Source organism: Mirounga angustirostris, unplaced genomic scaffold (assembly GCF_029215605.1).
Source record: "Mirounga angustirostris isolate CCGP_5_RB_7025 unplaced genomic scaffold, mMirAng1.0.hap1 SCAF_17, whole genome shotgun sequence".
Classification (NCBI taxonomy): domain Eukaryota; kingdom Metazoa; phylum Chordata; class Mammalia; order Carnivora; family Phocidae; genus Mirounga; species Mirounga angustirostris.
The window spans coordinates 42,332,916-42,360,164 of record NW_026991725.1 but is presented as its reverse complement, the minus strand read 5'-3'; the positions used below and the strand labels follow the sequence as shown (position 1 = coordinate 42,360,164).

Sequence of the window (27,249 nt, the reverse complement as noted above, 5' to 3'; positions counted from 1 at the left end):
CTTGCGGGCCCAAGAGGTCCAACCTCTCCCCCCAGCTTGGGGGCGGGCGGGAATGGGGAGTAGAGTTCTGGGACCCAGCGCCCGGAGGCTGCTAGAACATCCGAAGCGGGCGGGAGAACGAGGTCGGCTGGAGACCTTCTCCTGCAAACTTAAAGCGATTTCGGAAGTTTAAAATGACAACGCCCTGCAAGGCACTCCGCTGGCGCCTTTCTCTACTCTTCACCCCGTGTCCTCCCTAGTCTCCGAAAAGAAGAAACTGAGGCTGGGACTGGGATCCCAACTCCCCTGCGTTTGGCAGCCAGGAAAGGTCTTGGGGGGCGGCCAGAATACCTTTGCTTGGTTATTCTAGGGGTGCCCTTCCCTCCAGGGAAGAAGCTGTGACCGCTCCCACACCGCTGGAAAGAACAGGGTACCTCTGAAGTCGGTCTGCACCACCCGGGGAGGCGTAAAGAAGTCAAGATAGAAACGGCACCTAAAAGGCAGCATGAATGAATGCCGAAGGAGATGGAGCGAGGACTACCTGTCCCAACCCAGCCCCTCCCGCATCCCCACAGTCCCAGTGGCACCGTCCCTCCTTCCTGCTGAAAAGGCTAGTCCTTCCCTGGTGGGACTAGTTCTCTGCCCATTTTCCCTCCTGCCGGCCCCTCTCTGCAGGTTGCTCCACCCCGCAGCAATTCCTAATCCACTTTGCTCCTGCATCCCTGATTTTAAAAGGAACTTAAGAATTATTTTATAAGAAGTGACCGCGATGGTGGCACCTTGGTGGCAAGCCCGAGTCGCCACCACCTCCTTAATAAACATAAAACTTGCATCTTTTGGGAAGAGATAGGGAGTTCTTGTCCACAGCAGGATGAGGGGTCATGGGCGGGTCTCCCGCCCTTTTGCACTGTGCTCCTTCTCTGCACTGTCTACTGGGGGAGGGGAAACAGTGGACTCGCCCGGCACTAATTCTGCAGCAAGATCCTCTGGAGCCCAGAATTGCCCTGAAAGTGGCCCCGCGATTACAATTCTGGTACAAATTCATTTACCATATTTATTTGTGGATTTTCTCCCTCCCACTCCTCTTCATATTAAAAAAGATCAAAAAGATTTTTTAATGTATAAAAGATGTTTCCTCCACATAATGCCCTCACCACCACCCACACACATACACCCCTCCCCCCCCCCCCCCCCCGCTTTGAATTCAAAGACTTCTGCCCCAGTCAGCAGGGCGACAATCTCAGAGCAAGGAAGTGCTTCCTCTGATCTGTCCAAAGGGTGGGGAAGTGAGTCCTGGTGGGCCAGACCAGAGGCCCAGAGTGCTAGTTGGCCAGACACCTCCTTAATCCATAGCAGCCAGGGTCTACCTTCTCCCCGTCTTACCTTCAAAGTCTGCCTCCAATACCCCCAGCCACAGTCATGCTGACCCTGTTTCTGGGGCCACCCAACCTCCCATGATGGATGGGGGGGATAGATAGAGCGTCCTTGGCGGCTCTCACAGCAGCTCAGCCCTTCACCCGTTTGGCCAAAAAGTGGCTAAACTTCAAGGCTGACACTAGAAAAATAATACTTAGCTTTTAATTTCCACTACTCTAAACTTATCTCTCCCCGGTCCTGGTCAAGAACCCCACACTCTCTACAAAATCAGTTTTTCTTGCCTTAAGCCTCTGTTTGCTGGATCTCAAGGACTAGCTGAAGAAAAGAAAATTAATTTTGCCTCTGATTGCTGTGTTATTCCAGATAAGCTATTATTATGCAAATGAGGGAGTGCGGCTTTCAAGATGAATAAGAACGGTTCCGGGTAGCGGCGCAGGACAGCCCCAGATGTTTGCATAATTACTTGTGCCCCAACTTCGAGAGTGCAAAATGTCAAAGGAGGAAGTTGTGCGGGTAAATACGGTACCACGTTCCCTGAATTCGATTTCCTAGAGAAGGGCGGGGAAGCGGGTCTGAGGCTTTCGTCTGCAGGGAGGAAAGGCGTCCCGGCTCTCCCGCCGGGCTGTCCCGGCCGCAGCGGCCGTCGGCGCTTTCCCCCGGGGGCTGAGCCACCCCGCGGCCGAGGGCGGCGGGAGAGGCCCGGGTCTCGCCCGGGCAGTGAGGCGCTTGCGCGGGGACGGAGCCGCCGCTGGCCGCGCGCTTTCCGGCAGCCCCGGAACCGGCAACGCGGCTTCTGGGCGTGCGCGGAGCCGGCGCGCCCTGGTCGCGCAGCCTCGACGCCCGCCCGGCCTTGTCGGGCCCCAGACAGCGTCCCGCGCCCCGGGGCAAAGGCTGGGGGTGCACCGCGGGAGCCCGGCGTGGGGCTGCCGGGAGAGGCGCCGATCCGGACCGAGGACGCCCAGTTCCACCGGGGTCCTTCAGAGAGAAGGCGGGACCCGTGCGGGCACTGCCGCGTTTGCTCCGTCGAATCACGAACGTCTGCCCCCGGCGCTTGCCGCTCACCCTCCGCAGTCCCGGCTCTGCCCAGTCCCGCGGAGGGCGGCGCGCCGGCGGACGCCTCCGCTCCCCCAGGTTGTTCGGGCGGCCCCCAACTTGCGCCTCCCCGAATGACCCGGGAGGCTCCTGCACCTCAGGTTCTCTGACCTCTAAAAGGGGAGGCTGGACTGGGCTCTTTTCAGCGTGGACAATCAAGTAAGGAGTGGCACTGGCTGAGGGACCTCCAGTTTGGAACTCCTGGAGGTCCCCGGAGTCCCAGCAAAAAGTCACTTCAATTCCTTCCGCTTGGGGGCGAGGTAGGAAGCGAGAAAGAACGTGAAGCTCCAGACGGAGTCCGAGGCGTCCGACGACTTCCCCAGGGCGGAGAGAGCCCGTGGGGGGGGGGGGGGGATGTAGGGGAGGAGAGGTTGACCCGCGGACTAGCAAGTCTGGCTCCCGAAGTGCCAACCCTGGCGGAACTCGGGTTCAAGGCAGCCAGGAGACCTCTCTGAGCGCAGGCTCTGGTGCCAGCAACCCTCGGCCAGCCTCGCATCGGCGTCTTCCCTCGGGAGGGTGCGTGCTCCCTGCCTTCCCGACGGGTAGGGCCACGAGAGGGGAGGGGGCGCACAGGCACCGAGTGCCGCGTAACCGCGACGCCAGCGTTCTCTCCGTGCAGACAGAATCCGGGGTCAGACTCGCCACCTGGGGCATCCTGAATCACAGGCTGCCGTCCATGGGCCGAGCCGTCAGTGCCAGCGCCCACGCAGCAGCAGAGTCCACGTGCCCCGGACCTCCCAGGCCAAGAGACTTCGGATAATGCTCTCCTCTTGGATGAGGCTCCGAGGCCTTGACCCCTAAGCCACCCACCTGTCTCAGGCTGCTCTGCCGCCACACTCCGCCCGCCGCCCTCCTGCCTCTCGCAGTCTTGCCCGGCTGTGCCTAGACCGTCCGGTCGGAGCCCCTTCTACAGGAGCGGCGGGAACTCAACGCCGGGACCCACCCGCCCCGGCACCTCTTCCACCCCTCGAGACCCATTCAGGGGGTGCAGCCGCTCGGTTTTCCCGCCCACCTCAGAGCCATCTCCCCCGTGCACCCCACCGGCCGAGGGTGCCTCCTGGCTTCCGGAGCTGGATTTCGCAGGCAACACCAGGCGGTCTTCCTGGAGAGGATTTGGGGGGGCCCATCCTGCGGCGCGCGTGAGCGCATGCGTGCCGGCTCCGGCGCTTTGCGCGTGCTCCCGCCTCCAGGCACCCGCAGTGTGTCTGGCCTCCGCACTGCGAGGGGCCTCGGGTGTGTTTCTCAAGGAGACCACCTGGTGGGATGCGTCCTGGAGCAGATGCCCTACGGGGGCCAGTCTAGACTGAGGTTTCCCTCTAAAGGGCCGGTGAGCACCCAGCTCCCTCTTCGTGTGTGCCCCTCACGGGGAGTTAGAGACAGCTCAGGCTGACGCTGTTGGGGGGGGGAGGGGGGTTGTCACCTAAACCAGACCCACCGGGTCCTATTAGCTTGACCTGGAACCAGAGCACCAATAATAGCAACAACCTTAACTAATAATTTGAGCATTTACCTGTGCCTGACAATGACCCCTCCTATCCACCCTGTGGAGTAAGCATGTGAATACTTTCTTGCTTTTTATAGTTAAGGTAACTGAAGCACAGAGTGGTTAAGTAACTTGCACAAGGGCACACACCTAGTAAGTGGATTTGAATCCAGGCAGGCTGGCCCTGGAGCCCACAATTTTAGCCACCGTGCTCTATGATGAAGGAAAAACAAAGACTTCCACCAACATCTAGCCTGGAGCCCAGTGGACTGGGCTGCTAGAACTCCCTCCCATCCCTGTCATTCCTGTCTCATCTTTTTTTTTGCTAAGGGCCCAGAGCAGTATCCCTGCTTAGCAGGACCAGGTTGCTGATTCTGGTGATGAGACCCCTGGCTTCATCTATGGCCATTCCAGGAGGTTCCATGGCCCTTTCTTACCTTGAATTTTTTCCTTAAGCCCTGGAGAAGCTGAAATGTCCAGAGGATCCAAAGCCCCTGATGTGGAGTATTAGAAAGACTGAGGCTTCGGACTTCTCAGGCAGATCACCTTCTGTGTGCCCCTGGGCAGCTTACTTGGCCTCACTGTGCCTCATCTATAAGATGAGAACAATGGACTTGATCTTACCTGGTTGTTAGGAATCTTAACTGGTATCTTGCAGGTACCACATAATAAGTGTTCAAGGGATGTTGCCTGCCTCTGAGGGGCTGCTATTCCTCCTATGGAGGGGGAAGTCAGGGGGCTTGATTTCAGCTCATGTGATTTCAGGGGTTAGGTGGCTCCTCAGGTATGTGCAGGCTTGTGGGTAATTCTTGGAACATGGTCAGCCCCCCTCTTAGCCTGGGCCACATGTTCTAGTGTTTTTCTACCAAGGATGGTCTGAAGGTCTACTAGGGAGGAGAAAGTGGGACAAAGGGTGGAACACTTCTTGCTCCGGGGAGTTCACGGGAAGTAGGGACAGCTCAGGCCGATACTGGCAGCCTCACCTCCAGTCACTGGCCAGTGTGTCCCGTCCGGGTCGTTGGGACCTCTCTGCAGCTTCCCCCAGTAGCAGGCAATCAGTGCCCTGCAGGCTCAGGCCCTGGCTTGGGCATGGGGGAGGCAGAGGCTGAGGACGCCTGTCGGGTTGTGGAGCCACCGAAAGTAAGCCACCGGCCCCTGTTCCCGCACATGAGGCCACATCCCACTCGGCCACGCTTCAGAGCCACCTGTGCTCGCTTCACAGCCGGCCCCACCATTGCTCCCGAAGGGAACGATTGGGTTCCAAATCCGCCCGCGTCGTGGCCAAGACCAGGCAGGTCCGACGCCCGCCAAGCTGCGGAGTTGAAACGCCCCCAGTGAGCGAGCTGAGGCCCGGCCTCACCCTCCAGCTAGAGGACGCGCACGGGCTTGCTGGTCTGGCCGGTGACCCAGCAGCCAAGCGCCTTGCCCAGCCTGCCCCTCCCCTTCCTTCCCCTCGGACCCCGCCAGGCTCCGGCCTCCCTCCCCGGGTGCTGAGTCCGTTGGCAGCGGGCACAGGGAGGCCTAAGAGGTTCCCTAGCCCTAGGGTGGCCTCCAGGCTCAAATGAGACCGGGACATGGAGCGCAGGGCGGGAGCACCGTCCAGAGACTGGGGCGCAGGGCTCAGCTGGCTCTCAGGTGTGGGGAGCAGGTTAGAGGTCCTTTGTCGGGAAGAGACATCAGGGCTGTGTGCCCAGGTCACCAAAACGAGTGCAGAATTGGGCAAGAGACCCAGGGTTTGGGTAAGCAGGTGCCCCGAGGTGGGCGGGCGCCTGTGTTTCCGTAAACAAAGAAACAGGGCAGCTCATCTCAGGAACTAGGAGTGGAGGGAAGGCTGCTAAGAGAATCGCCCACAATTTCCTTCATAAAAATGCGATCTGAGAGCATTTGATTTCCACTTTCACTCCCCCTTGCCCCCCGCCCCAACACAAGCACTGTCTCCAAAGACACTCAAATTGCAGCCATATGGGGCTAAAGTAATAGGAAGCAGTTACCTTATTTACTGCAGAGGCTGCGCACTCCAACCTGACAACCGCAGCCTAGGGCGCGGAGCAGTGGGATTAAAAGCAGAGGATTCTTGTTCTTTGAAACTTTGTTTTGTTTACTCCCAGGGGTGCACATGGGAAAAGCAATTAACTAACTTTGAAAGAGAAAAGCAGTTGTGTGGAAGAAAGAAGGGAGGTGGCAAAAGTTGAATAATTCAGTAAGAAAGTGGGGAGCGGGTTCCATCTTCTCCTGGTTTCTAAGACTGTGGCACCAGCTGACAAATTTGAAAGAACCCTTGCCCACTCTGCGGGAATGACGCCTCCCCCCTCCCCGGGGGCTAGCGCCCTCTCCTGGCACGTTCAGGCATCCTCGATGCCCACCAGGGAGGCCCCAGCTCTGGGTCCTGCCCCACTACAAGCCTATTTCTCAGACTGCTACCTCTCAGTCTTCAAACCTTCCCCGAGCTGAGGTCTCTCAGTGACCCGTTTTCCCACTCTCTGTAACCCTGCTCTATCTGGGACAGCTGGTGGCGGGTGCCAAGCAGGGGTAACACCCCCACCTTGGAGGTTTGCTTTGGTCGGCGGGCAAGACTGAGTCTGCTGCTGAGAAGAACGGGGCTCAGTCTGATCTCAGATTATACTATACCTCTTGTTCCCTTCTGGACTGAGTTCTATCTTTGCTGTGGGCTCTGCAGGAACAATCCCCGATGTTTGCAAATCCAGACACCTCACAAGCGATAAGTTTGTTCCGAACAAGAGTTTTCACTACCAGGCATAAAGAAAGGCAGAAAGGTGCAGCAAGAAAGCAAGGGGAACATTTCTCGGTACCCCTCCAGAGGAGGGGACTGTGCATAGCCACACCAGGGTTTGCATTTCCCCACTTCAAACTCCCAAGGCATGTAGGCAAAGAAGGAAAAGGGGGGAGGGGGAGGAAGGAAAAGGGAGAGAAGGAGGGAGAAAGGAAAGCAGGAAGGCAAGGAAGGAAGGAAGGGAGGAGAGGAAGGAAGGGAGTAAGGAAGGAAAAGAATAAAGAAGGAAAGAAGAGAAACCCTGGGAGGGAGGAGGAACGCTAACTTTTCCAGCGTGAAACTGAAACCATCGACCTCTGCACGCCTCGTGCAAACTCCGGGTCTGTGAAGGCACCCAACGCAAACACAACTCCCGGGGACAGGGCTCCAGAAACCCTATCTGAAGGGAAACCGCCACTCATTGCGGGCGCAGACAGCCTGCGAGGGGTGGGGGGAGGGCGGGAGGCGAAGCGGGTCTGGTCCTCCGGCTGGCCGCGTAGGCTCCCTCCCGCAGGCCTCCAAGGTGGCCCTCGATCCTCCTCCGGCGGCTGGTGCGGGGCTGGGGCAGTCCGGCAACGTCGCCCACGCGGCCAGTGGATTCCAAAAGGGGACAGGCGGGGCGTGCAGAGCGGCCCGGGCCCAGGGCGCAGGGTGGGCTTTCTCTGGGCGGGGAAACCAGACACTTATAGGCTGCTGAGGCCGACTTTATTTTTACTGCCCAAACTGTTGGAAAGTATTTAAGCTTAAACAGAAACAGCTGTATCGCTAGCACCGGCCAACGAAACTATTTGTTACCGGGAATGACTTTTTATGATTAAGGACGCGGCCGTCGGCGGCCTCTCGCGGGCGGCCCGCGCGGGTCGGCTGGGCGATCTGGCCGTCGCCAACTCGCTGTTCGTTAAGACAGAACGGCCAGGGATGAGAATGTTCACCCAGCGCCCACCTTGTAAAGTTTGGGAGCAAGGCCAAAACCTGGAACCCCGCTTTTCCAGGGGCGGGGGCGGGGAGTGGGAGGGAAGGTGGGCTCGGAGCCGCGCCTGTCCCGCGCGCCCGGGACCGCGCCGCGCCCGGCGCCCGGCGCCCGGCGCGCACCTAACTTTGGACCGAAGGCCAGTTTTCCGCTCTGGGCTTCCTGCCCTTTCGAGTCAGACTCCTTGGCTCGCTTTTCTCTCTCTCTCTCTCTTCCCCCCTATTCTCCCACCCTATTCCTCGCCAAGGGAAATCGCTTCCAGTCAAGTTTATTACCGATGTTTTAACTAAATCGTGGGTTCCAAGGAGTGGGTGCTGTGACTTGCAGCTTGGGCGGTAAGAGAAAAGGGTCGGGGAGAGCTGGGCCCGGACTTGGGCTGTCACCGACGCCGCCCCAGCCACGGGTCACCGCGAGCTGAGCAAAAGCGTCTGTGAGTGCGTGTGTGCGCACGCAAGGTATCCGTGGCCCGGCCCTCGCCCCCGTTCCTGGACCTATCTTCGCCTGTGAGCCCCTGTCCCTCAAGCAGCACTGGACCCCGCGATGCCCCCCGCCACTTCCCGCTCGTGGTTCTCTGGCCGAGTGTCTGTTGCTCACGTCGGGAAGAGCCGTGGAAAGGAAGTGCACGGCACAGGCCCCGCAGGGCGCCCGGGTCCGCGGGGAGCGGGATGCCCCCACAGCCACTCGTCCCAACCCCAGCCAAGCTCCAGGCTCTGCCTTGGTGGTCGCCCACGCCCTCCCCCAACACACCGAGACCCCCGGCAAGGGGTCGGGGCTGGCGACGCGCGGTGCCGTGGCCTGGCGGGGACGAGCAGCACGGACTGGCGGCAGGGGCAGGTGGCTGCGGACGTCGGGGACAGGTCCGGGGGCTGGAAGAAGGCGCGCGACGTCCCCCGCGGGGTTCTGGGGCGCGGGAAGGCTCGACAGGAACAGAGGGTGCCCGCTAGGTCTGCGTTCGGCTTCCGAGCTAGGAGCGAGCGCTCGAGCCCAGCTCGCCTCGCAGGGCCCGGAGGGTGGCCGAGGGCAGGGCTGCGCGACAGGAGACAGAGACACAGGCACATTGATTTGTTAGCGGGATGGGGCTGACGGCGGCGGGGGAGGCCGTTGTCATGGAGACCGAGGGTCGGGTGTGCGGAAGGGGGGAGGGTGTCAAGAGGGGAGCGGGTCCGGGGCGCGAGGCCGGCTTTCGGGGTACCGGTGCGGCCCGCGGCGCCCCAGCACCTGTGCATTGTGCATTGTGCGGCACGGGCGGCGGCTGGGGGGGGAGGGGAGGGCGCGAGTCCGGGCGGTGGGGGTGGGGCGGTCGGGGTCTGCCGAGGGGGCGGGGCGTGGCTGACACCACCTCGGGGGTCCCAGCGAGAGCCCTGGGGGACGCTGAGCACCGGAGGGACAACTTGGTGGCGGCGGAGGGGACCCCGGCGAGGACAGAGGGTGGACAGCCCCCTCACCAGCCCCGCAGACTGACAGCGGCCGGGCCCGCCCTCCCCGCTATGTCACTTCCGGCGGCGGCCCCCACCCCCTCGCGCTCTGTCTCTGGAGTAGCCTCGGACTCCGCCCCCTGGCGATTGGAACGCGGGTCACGTAGCAACGCGGGGGAGAAAGGGAGAGGGGCGTGGCCCGGAGCTCGCCCAATCAGCGCGCAGGGGCTCAGGCCCCAGCCGCTCCGCTTTAGCAACGTCGTTAGCAACACGTGGGGCCGGAGGAAGCGCGGGGCGGGAGGGGAGGAGGGAGCGGGCGGGCGGGAGGGGGGCGGGGAGGGAGCGGGCGCGCGGGAGGGGGAGGAGAACTGACGTCAGCGGGAGAGTATTATGGTCTGTCGTGGGCTGGCTGCTGCTTTTCTGCTCCTGGAAGCGGCCAAGGGGGGAAGCGGCGAGTCAACATGGAGCTTTCAGCGGTGGGGGAGCGGGTGTTCGCGGCCGAAGCCCTCCTGAAGCGGCGCATACGGAAAGTAGGTACCTCCGTGGGCCTCGGACCGAGGCTGGCCGAGCCCTCCCCTCCCGGCCTGGGTTCCCTCCCCCTGCTGCAGCCCAGCTTCCCTTCCCCCAGGTCCCAGCAGCGGCCGCGGCCGTGGCGGCGGTGGCGGCGGCTCTGAGCCCAAGCGCTTTCCTTAGACTTGCAGCGATGCACAGATTGCATGGGTGGGGGGCGGGGTGGGGGGATGAATGCCGGTGCATGCACTTTGTGCAGCGTTTCGTGCAGGGGGTGATGCAGCGAGCGCGTGCCTTTCGCGATGGGATTTCGCGCATTCATTTGGTGCATGCATTTTTTGCATGTATTTCTTGTGTCCTCGTCATGCATTTCTCCCCTTGCACACACATTTTCCCCTTTGCATCCGCAGGGACGCATGGAATACCTCGTGAAATGGAAGGGCTGGTCGCAGAAGTAAGTAGGTTATATGCAATTCTCAACCCCAGACTGTTGTTCGGGAGGTTTCTTTCTTCCTCTTTTTCCCTTTACGTTGAAATACAACACAATGCAACAAGAAAAGTTAGAGACACACACACACACACACACACACCCGCCGCTCTGTCCCTGTTCCCGGGACTGACGCCCACTTCTTCCTGATTTCCTCTAGGTACAGCACATGGGAACCCGAAGAAAACATCCTGGATGCTCGCCTGCTCGCAGCCTTTGAGGAGAGGTACAGGCCCTTCCAAGCCTCAGACTCTGACTTAGGGACAGGGGTCCAGCCTGGACTGGAGTCCCACTAGATTCTTTACTCACACACCCCCTTTCTCTTTCCTTCCTGTCTCTAGGGAACGGGAGATGGAGCTCTATGGCCCCAAAAAGCGAGGACCCAAACCCAAAACCTTCCTCCTCAAGGTGAGATGGCAGCGCCCATTGGCGGGAAGCAATGTTGTAGTGTGAGATTTTTGGGAAGGGGGCCCTGAGGGCTTATGGACCTTTGGGGTGTCCACGCATGTTGCTCATTTATGATGTAGGAAGGAGTCCCCAGACGGGCTGTCACCAGGTCAGTGGCAGCACCAAGGGGTGTCTTGGGGAAAGGGGCTTAGCCACCCTAGGATTATGCCCGCACCATCCCAAATAGACACACAGTCCAATACCAGCAAGAGGTGTGCTTGCTGCAAATGGCTGCTTCCATCCAGACAAACTCTCTACCACTTCCCCCAGACTGCTGCCCTTAAGCCCCACCCCCACCCATATAGAAATCCCGAGGCATCAGAGGGTGAAGCGGGGAGGCCCCCGCTGGAAGAGGGGTGGGGGGGAGTGGGCAGGGGGCCCTGCTCTGCTTTTGACATGCCTTCTCTCCTGCAGGCCCAGGCCAAGGCAAAGGCCAAAACCTACGAGTTCCGAAGCGACTCAGCCCGGGGCATCCGGATCCCCTACCCTGGCCGCTCCCCCCAGGACCTGGCCTCTACTTCCCGAGCCCGTGAGGGCCTTCGGAACATGGGTCTGTCCCCGCCAGGAAGCAGCAGCGGCACTGGCAGCACCTGCCGGGTGGAGCCCCCGCGGGACCGGGACCGAGAGCGGGAGCGCGAGCGCGAGCGGGACCGAGAGCGGGAGCGGGAGCGGGAGCGGGGTGCCAGCCGCACCGATGACAAACCCAGCTCACCGGGAGACGGCTCGAAGAAGCGAGGCCCCAAGCCCCGGAAGGAGCTCCTGGACCCCTCGCAGAGGCCCTTGGGAGAAGCCAGTGATGGCCTCGGAGATTACCTCAAGGGCAGGAAGCTGGAGGAGGCCCCTTCCGGGGCAGGAAAGTTCCCAGCTGGCCACAGCGTGATCCAGCTGGCCCGGAGGCAGGACTCGGACCTGGCCCAGTGCGGTGTGGCCAGCCCCAGCCCGGCGGAGGCCACAGGCAAGCTGGCTGTGGACACCTTTCCGGCCAGGGTCATAAAGCACAGGGCCACCTTCCTGGAGGCCAGAGGCCAGGGCACCCTGGACCCAGGTGGCCCCCGGGTCCGGCATGGCTCAGGCACCCCTGGCTCTGTGGGGGGCTTGTATCGGGACATGGGGGCCCAGGGGGGAAGGCCGTCTCTCATCGCCAGGATCCCAGTGGCCAGAATCCTGGGGGACCCAGAGGAAGAGTCCTGGAGTCCCTCTCTGACCAACCTGGAGAAGGTGGTGGTCACCGACGTGACCTCAAACTTTTTGACCGTCACCATTAAGGAAAGTAACACGGACCAAGGCTTTTTTAAAGAGAAAAGATGAATTGGTGGGTGATCCCAGGACGAGAGAGCAGGAGAGAGAGTGGGAGCGCAAACTTGGCATAATGCTTTTTATTTCTGGGTGGGAGGCGGCCTTCTGGCTGGTCCTGTCCCTAACTTCACACACCCAACCCTTTCCATTCCTCCTCCCTCCCCTCAGTTTTGGTTGGAAAGATTATCTCTAGAGTTATATTTTCTATTAGATGTAAATATGTTATTTAAGACAAAATATCTAAATATATATATTTCAACTCTTGAAGTTGTTTTATTTAAATAAGGAGAGAGAGAGAGACTCAGTGTGGTTTAGTTGGGGCAGACGGGCTGAGTCGCCGCCCCTCAGCCACCCAGGGCACTAAGGAGGTTGGGGACCTGGGTACTGGACTTCTCTGATGGTGTCTGGAGGGACTCAGCCTACCCACTTGACCCCTCCTCCCTTTTCCCACAGCCCCTTGGCAGACCCCTGGAACCAAGGCAGGACCCGGATTTTTTCTCTCTTCCCATTGGCCCACTAGGCCAACAAAAGATTGGCTCCCCAATCAGAAAAAAAGGGGGTGGGGTCAGTGTGTTTGGCCTTTTTTTTTTTTTTTTTTTTAAGATTAAGAAGTCTGTTGGCGGGGGGCGGGGGGGGGGCAGTATTCACTTGAATAACTTTTGTGTGTGATGTTGAAGGTAAAAAGTTGCAGGTGGGTGGGGAGCAGCAGATTCCCCCCAGGACCACATCAGGAAATGCACTTTACGGGAGATAACTTGTGTGGGATACACGCCGATCCGATCGTGTGTATGTCATGTGGATAAAATCTCCCAGTTCCCTCGATTCCTTTCCTTACTCCACAGAAAGAAAAGAAATCCAGCGAATCTGTTTACATTCCCGAAATGCCAGGATAAATTGGGAGGATTGCATGTCAGTGCCCAGAGTTCGAGACAGTCGCTTTACAGGAGAAGTGTTTGGGGGTGGACTTTTTCCTTTTCGCGTCCTCTAGCCTCGCCAGAAGAGACGGTGGCCCCCACCTCCCAGGAAGAGTTGGACTAGCCTGCCTCCCTCGGGGAGGGCGGGCCGCCGGCTCTCGAATGGACGCACGGCCAGACAGGCCCACCCTGCGGGACCCACGGAGGGAGGCGCGGCGGCGGGCGCGGCTGGGAGCGGGGGCTCCGGGCCGAGGCCTGGCCGGGAGTGCGGCGGAGGCTCGGGCCTCGGGGCTCGGGGCCGGGCGGGACTCGCATCCCCGGCGGCCCCGGCGGGCGAGGGGAAGGAGGGGCGAGGCGAGGTTTTCATCCAAGAATGCGCATCAGAAACTTTTGCTTTTTCCTCCCCCCCCCACCCTCTTCTTAAAAGCAAAAGCTATAATTTATAGGCCTTTTCGATTCGCGGAGTGTTCTCTATTTGAACTCGACATTCAAACTCCGCCAAAGGGGGCGGGAGGAGCCGGGGTTGAAAAGAGACGGCCGCGGCGGGGGAGGCCGTGCGCGGCGGCGGGGCCCGGGGCGCCCCCGTGTGCTCCAGGGATGCAGAACGCGCGCCCCTCTTTCGACTCGAAAGCACAAATCTGTCCCCCCCCCCCACACACACACGTCCTTCTCTTCGAGGGCTGATCCTTTGGCCTCCCCGGCCTCCCCCGCCCTTAGAGGGCTAGGAAGATTCGACTGCCCACTGCTTGTCTAGGGAGGGCGTGGGGGTCCTGCGCGCGGGAGGAAGCACAGACTCGGGGCGAGCGAGGCGGGGGGGCCGGGGCTGGGGGGGAGCTTCTGGATGGGGATACAGGGTGGCAACTCCAGCCTTGTCCTCCTCCGCACTCCCCGCCTCCCCGCCTCCCTCTTTGCCTCGAGACTTTCTTGCCTTTAAAGAGAGGGGGTAAAAAAAAAAAAAAAAAAGAGGAAGACGGTGTACTACATGATTTTATTTGTTTTTGAGTATCAAATTGCGCCTATAAAGAGAAGCCCCTGGAATGGGGATTTTTATCTGCTCACATTTGTAAAACTGGTATTTTAGACTTTGTATAAAGAAGCGCCGTTGACCAAGTGTATCTGCTAAAATGTGGACGCTATTTTCAGATGAAGCTTCATTGAAGAGACATGTCTGTTACCCAGTGGACGGTAACTCGGGGACACGTGTCTACCTGGCTGCCGCCTTCCTTTCTCCCTTCCTCCCTTGGCTCCCATCTCCCTCCCTCGGGGCTGACTCTGACTCTTCCTTCCGACGTTCCGGGGCCAGCCTGCTTCTGCCCCTGCCTCCCCTCTGTCCGCCGTCTGTCCGTGGCCATGCGTGTGTGTCTTTTCCGCTCGCTCTTGCGACGCTGACCTGGGGGGTGGGGGTGGGCAGGGGCCAGGGCCGCGTGGCTGGGAGTCTGCAACCGCGCGGGATGTGCGTGTGTTGAGTTGATTTAATTCTAAGATTTGTACAAATCTAGAATCGATCCCCGCCTCAGCTCAAGAGTGAAGCTTCGGTACCTATCTTCTGCGGTCGTGAATGTCTGTATCCAATACCGCTTTCTACGTGTTTAAATATATACTTTGTAAATAGAGACATGTCTCGGTTTTATTCCTTCCCCTCCCCCCTCCCCACTGGAGCAGAGGGAAGACTAGCCTGGGGAGAGAGGACCCTTTCTTCCTGTCTCATCCCACCCACCCCCACCCTTGCCCCCATCGGCCCCGAAGGATTCCTCCAGTAAAGGCCCGTCCCCAACTGGGGGAACTTTCCAACTAGGGGAGGGGGGAGAGGTGGGATCCGGAGGGAGTGGGCCATGACTCTCCTTAGCCTCCAGGGGGGAGGTCGTGGCTTTCCTCACCTACGGGCTGCAATTTTCTGGGACCCAGGCAGAACTCGGGGACACCAGGAGGATGGGCACGACCTTTAGGGTCCCCTTTCTTCTGGCGGGGCTCCACCCCCCCGCGCGCGCCCCACCCCTAGGCCCGACGGCGCTGGTCCCCGAGGCCCGGGCGCCCCACAGATGTGCGCCCGGCGGTTCCAGGCCTGCTTTCTGGTGCTGTCGCGGGACCCGCCCCCCAGACCCACCCAGCCTCGCCAGCGCTCCCCGAAATGCAGCGCCTCGCGCCTATTGATTGAGGAATTGAATTCGCGGGTATTGCTAGGCAACTGGCTGCTCGGAGCCGGCGCAGAGCACGCTGATGTGATTAGTGAACCTGGCGCGGCCGCCGCGCAGCCCCGCGCCCCCCGCCCCCCGCCAGCCTCTCCGTCCCCGGTCTTCTTGGGGTGTAGGAGCCCCAACGCCGGGCGAGGCGCGGTCCGGGAAGAGCAGAGCGCAGGGTGGGGAGAGGGGTTCTTGGCCCTCCCGGGCGAAGACTTTGCAGGGCGCTGACGTGGGGCGGCATGGGAGAACCGCCTTCCGGACCCCAAGGGGGCCATGGCTTGTCCCAGTCCCACCCCTGTAGCCCCCCCGCGGACCGTGTCACGCAGAGAAGCCCTGACCTAGGCGCACTCGCAGAGCGCGAAGGGAGAGGCGTGGGGACGCGTTCGCCCGCACAGCTCCGGTCTTCGGCCAGCCGGTTGGGAACCCCGCCCTTGGCGGTGCTCTCCGCGCCTCTTTCCCCAGTTCTGAGAGCCGAGTGGGAGGATCGGGGAGGGAGGGAGCGACTGGCGCCGGGGCTGGGGCAGCGGGTCATGGGGCATTGAGTGCCCTTCGGACTTGAGGGGCCTGCGCCCGCAGCGGGCGGAGTCGGGGCGGGGATGGAGTGGGGTGGCCTGGCGAGGGGCGCCAGGGGCGCTCGCCCCTGAGCGGTGGCCCGGCTGCTCGATCGGGACTCCCTCAAGCGACCTCTCCCGGGTGTTTGGGCAGCGGAGAGGACTCGTGTTTAGGAAGATGAGAGGCGCCGACTCTGCCCCCTTTTCCCGCCTGGCTGGCCACCATCAACCCCGGCTTTGACCGGGAGCTCCTTGCGCGGTATCCGTTCCCTGGGCAGGTTCTCCAGGAGAGTGACCAGGAGCGGGGGCCTCCGCCCGCAGGGCCGCCTCTGTCCTAGGGCAGGGTCGGCTCCTCTGGCCGGCGCTGGTTGGACTGGAATCTTTATGGCTCTTTGAAGCGCGGCGGATCGAATCCACTTTTCTGTCCCTTTGACGCTTGCGACGCACCGATCCCAGGGGAGGCCCTGTGCTGTGAGCGGGAGACCCGACGGCGAGAAGGCCGGCATCCAGCGCTTTGGGGGCTCGTGCTCTAACTTTCTCCTCTCACCAAAAACTCCTCCAGGCCCGGAGGGGGCCTCGGATCCAGCTGGAGTCTGAGATGGGAGCTGCTCAGTGTTTGGCGGCGCTCCACGGCGTCCAGCCTTGGGGGCCTGGACACGGGGAAGAGGCTGTGGGTTGGGGCCGGGGCTTTCTTCCGGACACTTCGGAAATGGAGGCTGCCAGGGGCTTCTGGGAGCCGTCGGGGTGGGGGTCGAGCCATTCGGTTCCCCGGGGCAGCTAGGAGCCCGAGGTGGGGAATGTCCCCTGCGCGTCCGAAGAGCCAGAGGCTCGAAGTCCGCGGGCCGCGCGCGCCCTCTAGAGGCGATGGCCCGAGTCCCTCTCCGGGCGCCCACCCCCTCCGGGCCTTTCGATTCGCGGAGCGCTCGCGGCCAGCGCCTTTCTGGGTCTTGAAAGCGGCCCTGGGAAAGCCGCATCTCCCCCACCCCAAAGCACGCTACAGTGGGCCACGGTGGGCGCCCCCTCTGCGCCCTCCCTTGCGGAGAGGAAGGGGGTGTTCGGCCGCCGGGATCCCCGTAGCCTTGCTGAACCATCCCGCCAGGCGCCCTTGCGCTGGACCCGGCGGCGCGGGGCTGAGCCCGGGGGAGGCCGCGGGCCGGGTCGGGCCCCTTGGCAGCCCAGCCCATGCTTTCTGGGAAGGAGGTGGATGAGGCCATCAGATCAGCCGCGCAGAAACGAACAAAGGCCGGTGGGGGTCAGGGCCCCGCAGCCGTCCGGCGGAGGCTCTAAGAGACAGGGGCTCCCACGAAAGCCTGGCTCGCCACCGGGGGCAGCGCGGGCTCCTGCTCTGCGTGCCCACTCCTTCCGGGCCATCCCCACCCCCCTCTGCCCTCTCAAAGGCCAGAGGCCCGCCAGGCAGGCGTCACCCCTGCCCACCTTCTCCAAAACAGAACAGGTCCAGCCTCTGCAGGGGCAGCAGAAGCAAGCAGGCCTGCAGCCTCGCCGCAAGAGTTGCACTTCCAATTCTCTGGCCTTTTCTGGAGCGTGCGTTGCATTTCTATTTGTAGTGCGAACCTCCTCCCCAAGGAAAACATCCAGGCCTTTGCCCCAACTAGCCTTTCAACTGGTGGAGGCCAACATCCAGGTCCAACTTCTGTCTTCACTTCAAAGGGAGCTTGATTCTCCCTGGAGGATGAAATTTATGAACACATTCAGGCTGAGGGCAATGCAAACCCCAAAGGCCCAGGGAAGGCTCCAGAATAGGCAAATCAGCTCCTTATGAGCTAGGAGTTAGGAGTACAATAGTACCAGCGACTCCAAACCTCTGGAGTGCCACAGCGGCTCCTCTGGGGGACTTAGAGCTGTGTCCTTCTAAAGTGTTAGCACCGGGGCGGACTCAAGGGGTTATGCAGCTTTCCAGCACAGTGTCTTGGGGGTTAACTTAAGTCTCGCTTTCTGGGAAAGGTCTCCAAGTGAGTTTATTATGTCGGGCAGGCAGCGTCCCCGGCCTCTGCCTACTAGATGCTGGGAGCGGCAACCTTCACCCCTGCCCCCCAGTCATGACCACCAGAATCATCTCCCGATGTAGCCCAATCGCCCTTTGTGAACTGCTGGTGTAGGGGTTCACAGTTGTAACCAACCCCACCCCTTTGCTTAGAAAAAACACTCCCCCCCCACCCCACCCCCTGCACTCCAGGAAAGGGGCTAGCCCTTTCCCGAAGGCTTGGATGTTTCCATCAGTCCACATCCAGAGTATTTTGGGCAAGTGAAGAGAGATTATTGTTTCCAGGCATCCCGCGTGATGTACACCAGGCTGACAAGTTTTAAAAAAAGATTTATTGATATACTAAAAGTTAACAGAAAGTAAGACAAACCCCGACACCACTCACTAATGTCTCCCCTGCAAAATAAATTAATGTCAAAAAACAAAAAACAAACCTGCAACCTATGCCTAGTGTTAGTTTTCCAAAAATACTAGAAAGGCAACAGAATCTTTAGATATACTTGAGCAAAAATCTGGTCATCTAGGCACTACCTCGCCCCTCCTCCCACCCCCTCCCCCCAAACCACCACTGGCTTCCTGGGGGAAGCATTTTCTCTAACTGGTAGGTTCTGATTGAATATGGGGGCTGGGCTGCCATCCTGCTTCAACAAAGATCTTAAGCTTCCCGGGGCAGTAACATATTCACTTTTGTTCTCTCTTTTAAAAAAGCAAACAAACAGCCATAGTTTAAAGCAATTAGAAGTGGCATACATGAATGATTTTTTTTTTAATTAAAAAACACAAATCAAGCCAGCAACTGGCACTGGTCCAAACCTCTGCTCCTCCTTGTTTCCCCCTAATGAAACCTCTAGGCCCAGAGCCCTCTTAGTCACGTCAGGATTTTGAGTGTAACCAAACCCAGGCACACTCTTTTTGGTACCAAAAAATATATAAAAATATGTCAAACCCTCTTAAGGACAGACTGGCCGCTTCTTCCTATCCATGACAAGCAAACAAAGACAACACGATTAAAACACCCATTCAGCATACACTGTGACGCAATCCATGTGGGAAACCCTGCAGAATCAACAAGGGATCTCCAATCAGACGTGACTGATGCCGTGCACACACACACGCGCGTGCACACACACGCACACATAGCAGCAAGTAAGAGAGCACTACTTTTATTGGTAAACATGACAATCAACTCTCCAGCGGAGGCGGTCACGCCTGCACGTGTGCGCGCACACACACACGCACGCACACACCCTTTTAAACACGAACCACATGGAGTCACAAGCACTGAGAAAACCACGCAACACAGCAAGAAGGCAAAGCGGCTGGGAGTAAGGTGTTTGCAGAGTCAACTTTGGGATTGAAGTAGCTGGTAAACAAAGGCACCACGTCGGGGTTTGGAGACCCGGCTGTTGAGAACGTCAGGCCAGTGCTGACACGCATTTGTCCAGCAGCCCACGCCAGCCCAGGGTGGCCCTAAGGGCTCAGAGCTGCTGGCGACCCGGCTCTGCAGCCTCTAAGGAAGCCCGGGGCCCAGCAGAAAGGGAGTCTCAGAGCCTGGAGGCCATCAGCCCCTCTGAGGGGAAGGCAGCCCAGAGGAGCCCCTCTACTCACAGCCAGGGAACATCGGGGTGTCCGGGGACTGGAGGGGAAGCTGGTGTCAGCGGCCCAGGGTGCTGGGATCCCTTTCTTCCAGACTGTGCAGTGAGCTGCAGTCTCTTCCCCCCGCCTCCTGGGGTGGGGGGGAGAGTGGAGGGGGCAATTCTCCCCTTTGCTGCCCGCTTTCCAGTTCTAGCCTGGTTGTCTGGGATGCCGAGCCCTCAGATCTGCCAAGATGGGCACCACTCCCACCGCAGCCCAGCACGGCTACCACGCAGGTGACCCAGAAGCCACATGTGGATACCCCTTAGCAAGGTCCTGGACACGGGTCTGTCCCCAAAGGCACACTGTTGAAATTGATTCAGACACACAAAAGCCATCTCTATTTGGCGCGGAGGGTGAGGAACAAGGGAGCTGGAGGTCTGGCAGGCCCACCCCTCAGAAAGCAGAGCCCCCCGTGTGAGCCTGGGCTCCCCCGTGATCAAGGCAACAGGACAGAGTGCCCACACGGGCTGGCTGGCTTCCACCAACCGCTGAGGCAGAAAAGGACCCTGCACCTCCACTTTTCTTTTGGCATCACAAAGACCTGGTGACCCCACTCCCTGACCCACCTCTCTGCCATGAGCCGTCCCAGGCGGCTCCCAGACTCGGCCCGTCTGGGGGCAGGCAGATCAGGCCTCTCAGATTGTGCCCCACTTCCAAAGGATTCAGGGACACGGCTTTGCAGCTGGGAAGGAGCTCGTGGAACCCCCGAAGGTGGGAGGGATTGTCAGGGAGAGGAGGTGCCCGTGGGCCGCGGCAGAAGTGGGCACAGTGGGAGCTGTGCCGGACAGGTCCAACGCCGGAAGTCTGCAGGCCACGGGAGGGTGGGCCTAACTCCGGCGACTGCCCACACTCCCACCTTCCAGGGGCTCCTGGGGGCAGTCTGTGGGGCCACAGCTGTCCCTGCACAGAACAGCACCAGCAGCAGAAAGGAGGGCAGCCAAAGTGATGCCCTTCCGCTTCTGCTCCCTTGGAAACGGGGAGGCTCTAGTGAAACAGCTGTGGGACCAGACCCCTCCCAGTTCGTGCTGACTTTCGGCCAACATTAATGTGAGCCAGGGTCACATGGCACCAGGGATGTCTGCAGGGTTCCTGAGCACCCCAACAGCAAGCACCTGCCCTACATTCAGGTCGCAGCCTTGAGCTGTTGGCATGGGGCAGGGACAGGGAGACGGACAGGCGCCCTGGTCCTTGCCAGTCGGGCACCACTCTGAAGGGGAGTCCTGACTGGCGAGGTCCCTTAGCTGCCCCCTAGTTGAGCCCTGGAGCAGTCCCTCAAGGCCTTGCCCCCACCCCAGTCCACGTTCCTTCCCCACCGCTGGGCAGGAACTACTAGCTGGATCCCTCCTCTAACAGCTGTGTCCCCCGGATATGCAGAGGAAAGCTGAGCCCCCACCCCGCCGTCATAGGCAGGGCAGTTCAAACAGCAAACGGGACGGCCTTGAGGAACGTTCGGCCAGAGACACGGGAAGGCAGACTTCCTGAGGCATGTGGGAAGTGAAGCAAAGGCCCAGAGGTAGGAACGAGGGCAAGGCCAGGCCTTGGCAAGGCATCAAGGTACTGCCCTGCCTGAAATCACAGGCAGGGCCACAGCAAGTCCCCTCCCAGCCTGCCCCGGAAGGAGGCCACCCGGACCCCAGAAAGGGCTGGGGGGTGCAGGGCAGTTATCAAAGCAAAACCAGAGGCCAGAGAAGGGTGGGCAAGAGCCGGGCCGCCACAAGGCATCAGTAATGTCTCAGGTTGAAGAAGCCCACGCTGGTGGGGGACTCCTTCACCGTGACCGTGATGAGGTTGGCAGTGACATCGGTGACAAAGACGTGCTCAATGAGGCTGCGGGTGGGCTTCCAGTCCTGGCTGGTCTGGACAGACACAGATGGGTTTTGTGCGGCGCCGGGCGGTGAGGCCGAGCCGGGCTCTGAGTCGGAGCTGCTCTCCTCCCCGGCACTCAGCTCTCCGGGCAAGGCTGTCTTGCGTGCTTCCCCAGGGGCCGTGTGGCCCTCCTGACTGCTGGCGGCCGCGCTGCCCCTGACACAGTCCCTCTTGCCCGCAGAGGAGGGCAGAGCCGCCACCCTGGAAGGCAGCTTCTCGCTCTTGCTGCTGTCGGAGGGCATGGTGGCCCCACTCCCCCCTGCGGGGCCGCCCCCGGCGCTCTTCCCCACAGCCGGGCAGGTGGCAGGGACGCCCTTGCTGGCCGTGGCATGGCGGGCAACCATGCCCACCCCCGCTGTGCCGTTCTTGACACTCTGTAAGTCCAAGACCTGGAGGCTCAGCTCCTGGGTGGGTGCAGGCTGGGGGCCCAGGCACCCAGCAGGGCCCTTGCTGCTACTGTGGACATAGGGGGGCCCCCCTGTACCCCCCCCTTTCTGCTCCACAGCCCCACTGCTGGGGGCCTTTGGGACTTTGCTTCCTGGGGAGCTGATCCCCAGCTCCCCCTTCTGCGTCCTCACCTTGAGGTCCAGCCCGAGGCCGCACTTGCCGGCGGTCTGGGCCTTGAGGGCCAGTCTGCTGGCGGCCTGGGCCTGGCTCTGGCTCATTCGGTTCATGTAGTGCACGATGGAGCTCTGCCAGCTGATGCCGCCCCGGCTGGGGCTGCCAGCCATGCCCTTCATCAGGCTGGCCAGGTTCTCCGGGGTGGCCATGGCACTGGGACCACTGCAGGCCTCCTTGGCGTGGGCCTTCAGAGCGGCCAGGCCTGCCACGGGGGCGCTAAGCGGAGGGGGCAGCTTGCTGGCCGGTGCCCCCAGGTCCTTCCGGGCGGTCTTCAGCACCTTGGCCAGGCTCACGGGTCTCCGGGCCGCCTTCTGCTCCGGGGGCAGGGGCTTGCGGCCTCGCTTCTTCCGGATGGGGTCCTTCAATTCAGGTTTGGCCACCAAGATCTGGGCCTTCTTCTGAGGTACCGGGTGGGTCTCGCGGCCCCGGGGACCCCGCTTGGCGTCTAAGTCACTGTCGTCCTCTTCATCAGAGGAGGTGGAGGAAGACGTGGAGGAAGAAGAGGAGCTGCTGGATTTGGAGGGCGCGTCGGGTTCCTGAAAAGACAGAGAACAGGTGTCACCGGCTGGAAGGCCGGGCCCCCAGGACCCCTCACAGCTGACACCTCCGGTGGCTGCCACCCCAGAGAAGCAGTCAGGAGGGAGCGATGACGCACCAGCTTGTCCAGAAGAGATCGGAAAAGTCCTTGTGAGATTCCATGAGATGCAGTTAAAAGCAGAATGAGCAGAACAAAGAACAGGTGGTTTGTCAAATCAGAGCAGAGCAACGAAGCAAAGAGCATGCGCGGTCACGTCCCGGGCACTACGGCCTTGAAGGGGGGACGCTGGTTTGGCTCCAGGCTCCCCAGCAGACAACTTGGAAAGGGAAGCGCAGAGCTTACGAGGCAGGCTAAGTAGTGCGTGTAAGTGCGCTCCGTAATCTGAAGCAAGGGGACATCCTGCTCCAATCCTCCCACTTCCCAATCGGACCCCTTCAGGACATTCCGGCACACAGGGGAACAAACTGCTGCCCTCCTGACTTCTGGGCGTCAGGGCACCCTGTGTCTCACTGGGCTGGCATTTCCAAGGGCACACTTTAGGGAAACGGAGCCAACACCGGCTCCCTGCTGTGAAGCTTGCGGGCCCTCAGCTGGGCACGATCCAATCCAACCCGGAGCCTCAGAGCCTCCTTGCCCAGCCAGGCCCACGGCCTCTATGCCGCTTCCGTGGTCCCCAGCTGGTCCCTCTAGCTGATGAGAGCCCGAGAGCACAGGACCCCCCGGCTCCCACTGTCCTACTCGAAAGGAAGATTGTGAAGAGCAGGCCAGTGCGGACCAGCCATCAAACCTTAAAGTGAGGTTTTCACAGCCTCCCAGAAGAGAGGTTTCTGTACGTGCCTGAGCTCTTGGCCACACTGTGTGGGTTCGGGATCCTGGGGCAGTGCCCTTGAGAAAGGAAACCTAGGCACATCCCAGACTGGGGCTGTGACCCTTCTCCCCATCCTGCTTCTGAACTGCTGAAGGGAGGGCATTGCCCCGGACCCCCAAGCGTGTGTCCCTGTGGGCTGCTCTGGTTAGTCTACTCAGTGAACCTTTGAGCACCTACTGTGTGCATGCGTCCTGATTTTTTCTGTTCCCCCAAGCAAGTGGTCGGCAGCCAAGTCTGACCCTGCCATCCACTAGAAAGGACTGCAGAAGGGACATCAAATGAACAAGAAACCAGCTCTAGAGGGGACCAGCCCTCCTGGCCGCAGGGGCAGGGGCTTGCTGTTGCCCCCTGCTGGCCGAGGCGTAGAGCCACCAGCAAGGAAGGAGGCAGAAGGCACAGGTCTTCTGAGCCAGGGATTGACCTCTGTGGAGGAGCCAGCGCGATCCCCATTCCCCAGAGCCCTCAACCCTCCTGCCCCTGCCTTCCACTCTGTGCAGAGCGGTGCGAAGAGGTCAGCGGCCACCCACCTTGAGCTTGGAGTGGCGGCTACAGGACATCACCGTGTGCTTCCTCGGCCGGCCCCTGGGCCGCTTGCCTCTCTTCCGGTTCTGCACCTCCTTCTCGTGTTCCCTTAAGACAATCACCAGTCAAGGTGGGAGAAGCCCTGTGCACACACCCTCTCCCACCACATGGGAACCCCAGGCCGCCAAACACCGCCCCTCAACACTCCGGGCCTGCGGTAGCTTATCATCAGTCCCACTGCAGAAACGCATGCCATTCATGAACATACCCAAGGCAGACGTCTAACCCTCCTCTTTCCAATACGGTATTAGTTTTTTACCTATTGGTTTCATTGCATTTGGGTAAAAATGAGTGAAAGAAATTTCAGCAAAGCCGGGAAAGGAACAATTCTCCAGTTTTCCCAGACTCCTCTTCAGACAGCCCTGTACTAATCCCGGCCACTTTCCATGGGGAGAATGTTTCGTGGAACTTCTAGAATGCAGCCCACTAGAAGGAGCCTTCATTGTCCCATGGTCCAACCCCAGCGCTCCAAACAAGAGTCGTGGGCTGGCAGACAAGGACCACTGGCCCCAGCCTTTGCCTCTCCAGTCTATGAGCTCTGGTCAGGGGAACCAAGGGCTCTGGTCCCACCCTGCACTCTGGTCTTCCCAGAGCCAGTGCCCTTGGCTCACTCCCGGCTTCCTTTTCCTAACACCTCTTTGTTCCTAGACTGTGCTCTTGACAGATGCACTGGAGGTGTCCCATCCCGAAGTGGCTGGAGCTCAAAGCCCACACACCCTTAATCAGCTCCCAGAACTCGGGGTCATGAAGCCAAGAAAGCTGCCTCCAGCCCGACCCCCAGAGAAAGCTTGTATTGCAAGCCACCCCTGGGGAAGAGGCTGATCCGGAGACTCTTCCCAGTAATTAAAAGGGGCAACTGTCATCTTGTTGGGGCCTGGAAGGCTATCTCTTAAAGAATCCAATTAGTATAACCAGACAAAGCTCACACTCTCCGAAGCAGCCCCCAACCTGTCTCCCAGAAGGGCGGGGGCACCCCCTGGGTCTCCTCTGTAGATTTTGAATCTCAGACCTGCCCTTAAAAACGCCACCCCCCCCCACCAAGTACGGGACTGCCAGCTCCTAGTTTTGGGGGGGGCTGTCGCCTGGGTGCATAGGGGGAGACACCCGCCTTCCCAGATTTCTCTTCCCCATGATCCCCAGATCACCCCATGCTTGTTTTCAACTCTCGCACCTCCTGGATATTTCACCCTAGTTCTTGTCTGGTGTGCAATAACCGAAAAGGACACACACTCTCTCAGCAGTTAGGGGGCTGTCTTGCAGAGAAACAGACCAGCTCCCACCACCCCTCCCCTGCCCAGGCTTACAAGACCCAAATTATGAATTCAACAGCGGACAAATTACTGATAAGCTTTTCCAGAGGTATGGAGGCAAGCGTACTCTGGCCTCGTCTCTCCTAACTCTGCTCAAAGCCCATCTTTACTTGCTTCCCACTGCAAGGCCTCTTGGAGAAGACCCCGCTACAGTGGGGGTAAAAAGCGGACCAGAGAACAAGCTGGCCAGATTGACCCCAGATGGGAAAGCTGCTGAGCAACTCATTTATCCGCGTCTATCAGTAGGGCAACCCGCAGTAAAGTCACCCCCCATCCCCCCGCAGTGTGCTTAGGGACATCGCTTCCCGGACCCTCCTGCCAGGAGGCTGGCCCCTCCATCATCTGCCCCTCGTCACCCTTTTGCCTATCTCAAGGACGTCTCTCTTAACCCAACTCTATCTAAAAATAGAGATGACATCTAAAATCACAGAAGCAAGTTTGTCCCCTGAGACTTGCAAGGGTGGTCCACCCCCCCCCATACCACCTGTTTTGCAGTCTAAAGAAAAATAAATGTGTCGCTTCCGGTACAGAACCCACTAACTTTCTGCTGTGCTGCTTTAGCTCCCTCTCTGGGCCTTCCCTTGCTCCATGGCACCCTCAGGGAGCACTGGGCGGCCAGACCACTGTTTTTATGGCAAACCTGCCATCCTAGTTATTAGTGCTGTTGGCAAATGACTCAACAGAAAAGGCCAACAAGAGAAGCCAGAACTTTTCAGGAAGGAACCGAGAAGGTTCATTTTTGCAAGTCTGGCTGTCAGAAGGACCCAGAGCAGCACTAAAACAGTGACTTCTGAGATCTGGACATGGTGCTGGCCAGCCAAGGGAAGGCCGGGGAGGGGCTCATCTGGGACCTCAAAGCTGGGCCCACCTCCCCTGACAGCCCCAGCACGGAGGCCCTCGGACCACAGCCCAAGCCCAGGACCCCTAGAAGGCCCGCTCGGCCCTGAACCACAACGCCACAGGCCACGTTCTCCCCAACATTCTCCCCCTTCCCACACGTGCTGTTAACTTTCTCACTTCTTCTGGAAGGCCAGGAGCAGCCTTGGGTCCAGGATATTTTCCTCTGGCTCCCAGCTGTTGTGTCTGGAAAAGCAAAACGCAAGGCGTCAAGAAACACCAGGCCGGGAAAGGCCACTTCACAAACCAGCTGGAGTGGGGCCGCCCCCTCGCCCTCCAATCCCTGCTGATGGCAAGGGCATCGGGGTGCTGTGGCAGAGTCCCCCTAAATCCCACCCGTGCCTAGGATGAGTTCCTGGAGACTGGGGGCCTTAAGGCCAATACCTCAGCCCCAAACTCCAAGGGAAACCACCACTTCAATCCTCAGTTAACTAACATTCGGCCTCAGGAAAACTCCAGTCTCCCCTTGGGAGGAAAACCAATCCCAATAAAATGGGAAGTTGCCGGGAGGGAAGCCCCCAAAGCCTGGCCCGGATCCAGCGAGGGAAGGGAAGGCTGCTCCAGGATGCAGGGAGGGGCAGGCCGAGGGGCACAGAAGCGCTGCCCAAAGATTCAGAACAATGTGGCTGGCGCCCGAGCGAGCGCGGGCCAGGGCACCCGGAGGGGAATCAAAGAAAGAAAAGTGGGGTCCGGAAAGAAAGGGGAAACGGGTGTGCCCGAGGGGCTGTAAACAGAGCCCCTTCCGGGGATGCCAAGTCCCCTTCCTTACTTTAAAAGCGGGGGGGGGGGGGGGGGGAAGGAGCCCTTACGTCCATCAATAGGAAGCTCAGGTTACAGTGGGGAAAATATGGACGGGAGAAGGGGGGTTCACGTCCCGCGGGGAGGGCTGGGGAGGGCTGAGGCGGGCTGGGGGCGCAGGCGACACATGGGCGCGGGCGGAGCGCGCGGCGCGGGAGGGAAGCGGGCCGGGGCGCGGGGCCCGAGGGGCTTCCGGGGGAGGCCGCCCAGCCCCGCGCCCGCGGGCCCGTAAACAAAGGGCGGCCCCGCGCAAGGCCGCGCGCCCCCTTCCCGCCGAGCCCGCAGGGACCCCGCGAACTTCCCGCCCAGCGCGCGGGCGCCCCCGCCCCCCGGGGCCGAGGTGGCGCGGGCGGGAAGGCGCGCGCCGCGCTGTCGGGACTCACTTGGAGGACCAGCCGCGCCACTTGACCAGGTACTCCAGCTTGCCCTGCAGGGAGAGAAGAGGCGCGTGAGCCGGGGCGGGCGGGCGCGGGGCGGGCGCGGGCCGGGCCGCACGCACCTTGCGGAGCCGCTTGCTCAGGATGCACTCGGCGGCGAAGACCTGCTCGCCCACGCTGCTCAGCTCCTCCATGCTGCCGCGCGCGCCCGCCCCGACCGCGGCGCCCGCCGCTCCCCGCTCGCCGCTGCCCGCACAGCCGCCGCCGCCGCCGCGCGCCCC

The 27,249-nt window shown here is 60.6% G+C and overlaps 2 protein-coding genes across 10 annotated transcripts in view; one reads left to right on the top strand and one right to left on the bottom strand.

Moving 5' to 3' along the window:
* Window positions 1-12,089, top strand: part of CBX8 (chromobox 8) — a 34,607-nt gene extending 22,518 nt beyond the window's left edge. For 6 of the 9 annotated variants that reach the window (XM_064583470.1, XM_064583469.1, XM_064583471.1 and 3 more), the window contains 4 exons: window positions 10,007-10,050; window positions 10,244-10,309; window positions 10,425-10,491; window positions 10,945-12,089. In XM_064583470.1, the coding sequence (XP_064439540.1) occupies window positions 10,007-10,050; window positions 10,244-10,309; window positions 10,425-10,491; window positions 10,945-11,838 (1,071 nt within the window). In that variant the 3' untranslated portion in view covers window positions 11,839-12,089. Of the gene's footprint in view, window positions 1-1,719; window positions 1,870-9,457; window positions 9,617-10,006; window positions 10,051-10,243; window positions 10,310-10,424; window positions 10,492-10,944 lie in introns of those variants that run through there. The other 3 variants (XM_064583472.1, XM_064583473.1, XM_045888329.3) reach the window with 2 other exon arrangements.
* Window positions 12,090-17,786: 5,697 nt separating this feature from the next.
* Window positions 17,787-27,249, bottom strand: CBX2 (chromobox 2). The gene is made up of 5 exons (XM_045888331.3): window positions 27,091-27,249; window positions 26,975-27,018; window positions 25,914-25,979; window positions 23,532-23,634; window positions 17,787-22,134 (listed from the first exon to the last, which is right to left on the bottom strand). Exons 1-5 carry the CDS (start codon window positions 27,160-27,162, stop codon window positions 20,833-20,835), a joined length of 1,587 nt encoding a protein of 528 aa, XP_045744287.1. The 5' UTR covers window positions 27,163-27,249; the 3' UTR covers window positions 17,787-20,832.

Excerpts from the sequence above, each read along its gene's own strand:
- CBX2 (XM_045888331.3), bottom strand. The coding sequence starts at position 27,162 with ATGGAGGAGCTGAGCAGCGTGGGCGAGCAGGTCTTCGCCGCCGAGTGC. Across the intron at positions 25,980-26,974 it reads TGGCGCGGCTGGTCCTCCAA|ACACAACAGCTGGGAGCCAG; the intron begins GTGAGTCCCGAC and ends TTGCTTTTCCAG. Across the intron at positions 22,135-23,531 it reads GCCGCCACTCCAAGCTCAAG|GAACCCGACGCGCCCTCCAA; the intron begins GTGGGTGGCCGC and ends CTGTCTTTTCAG.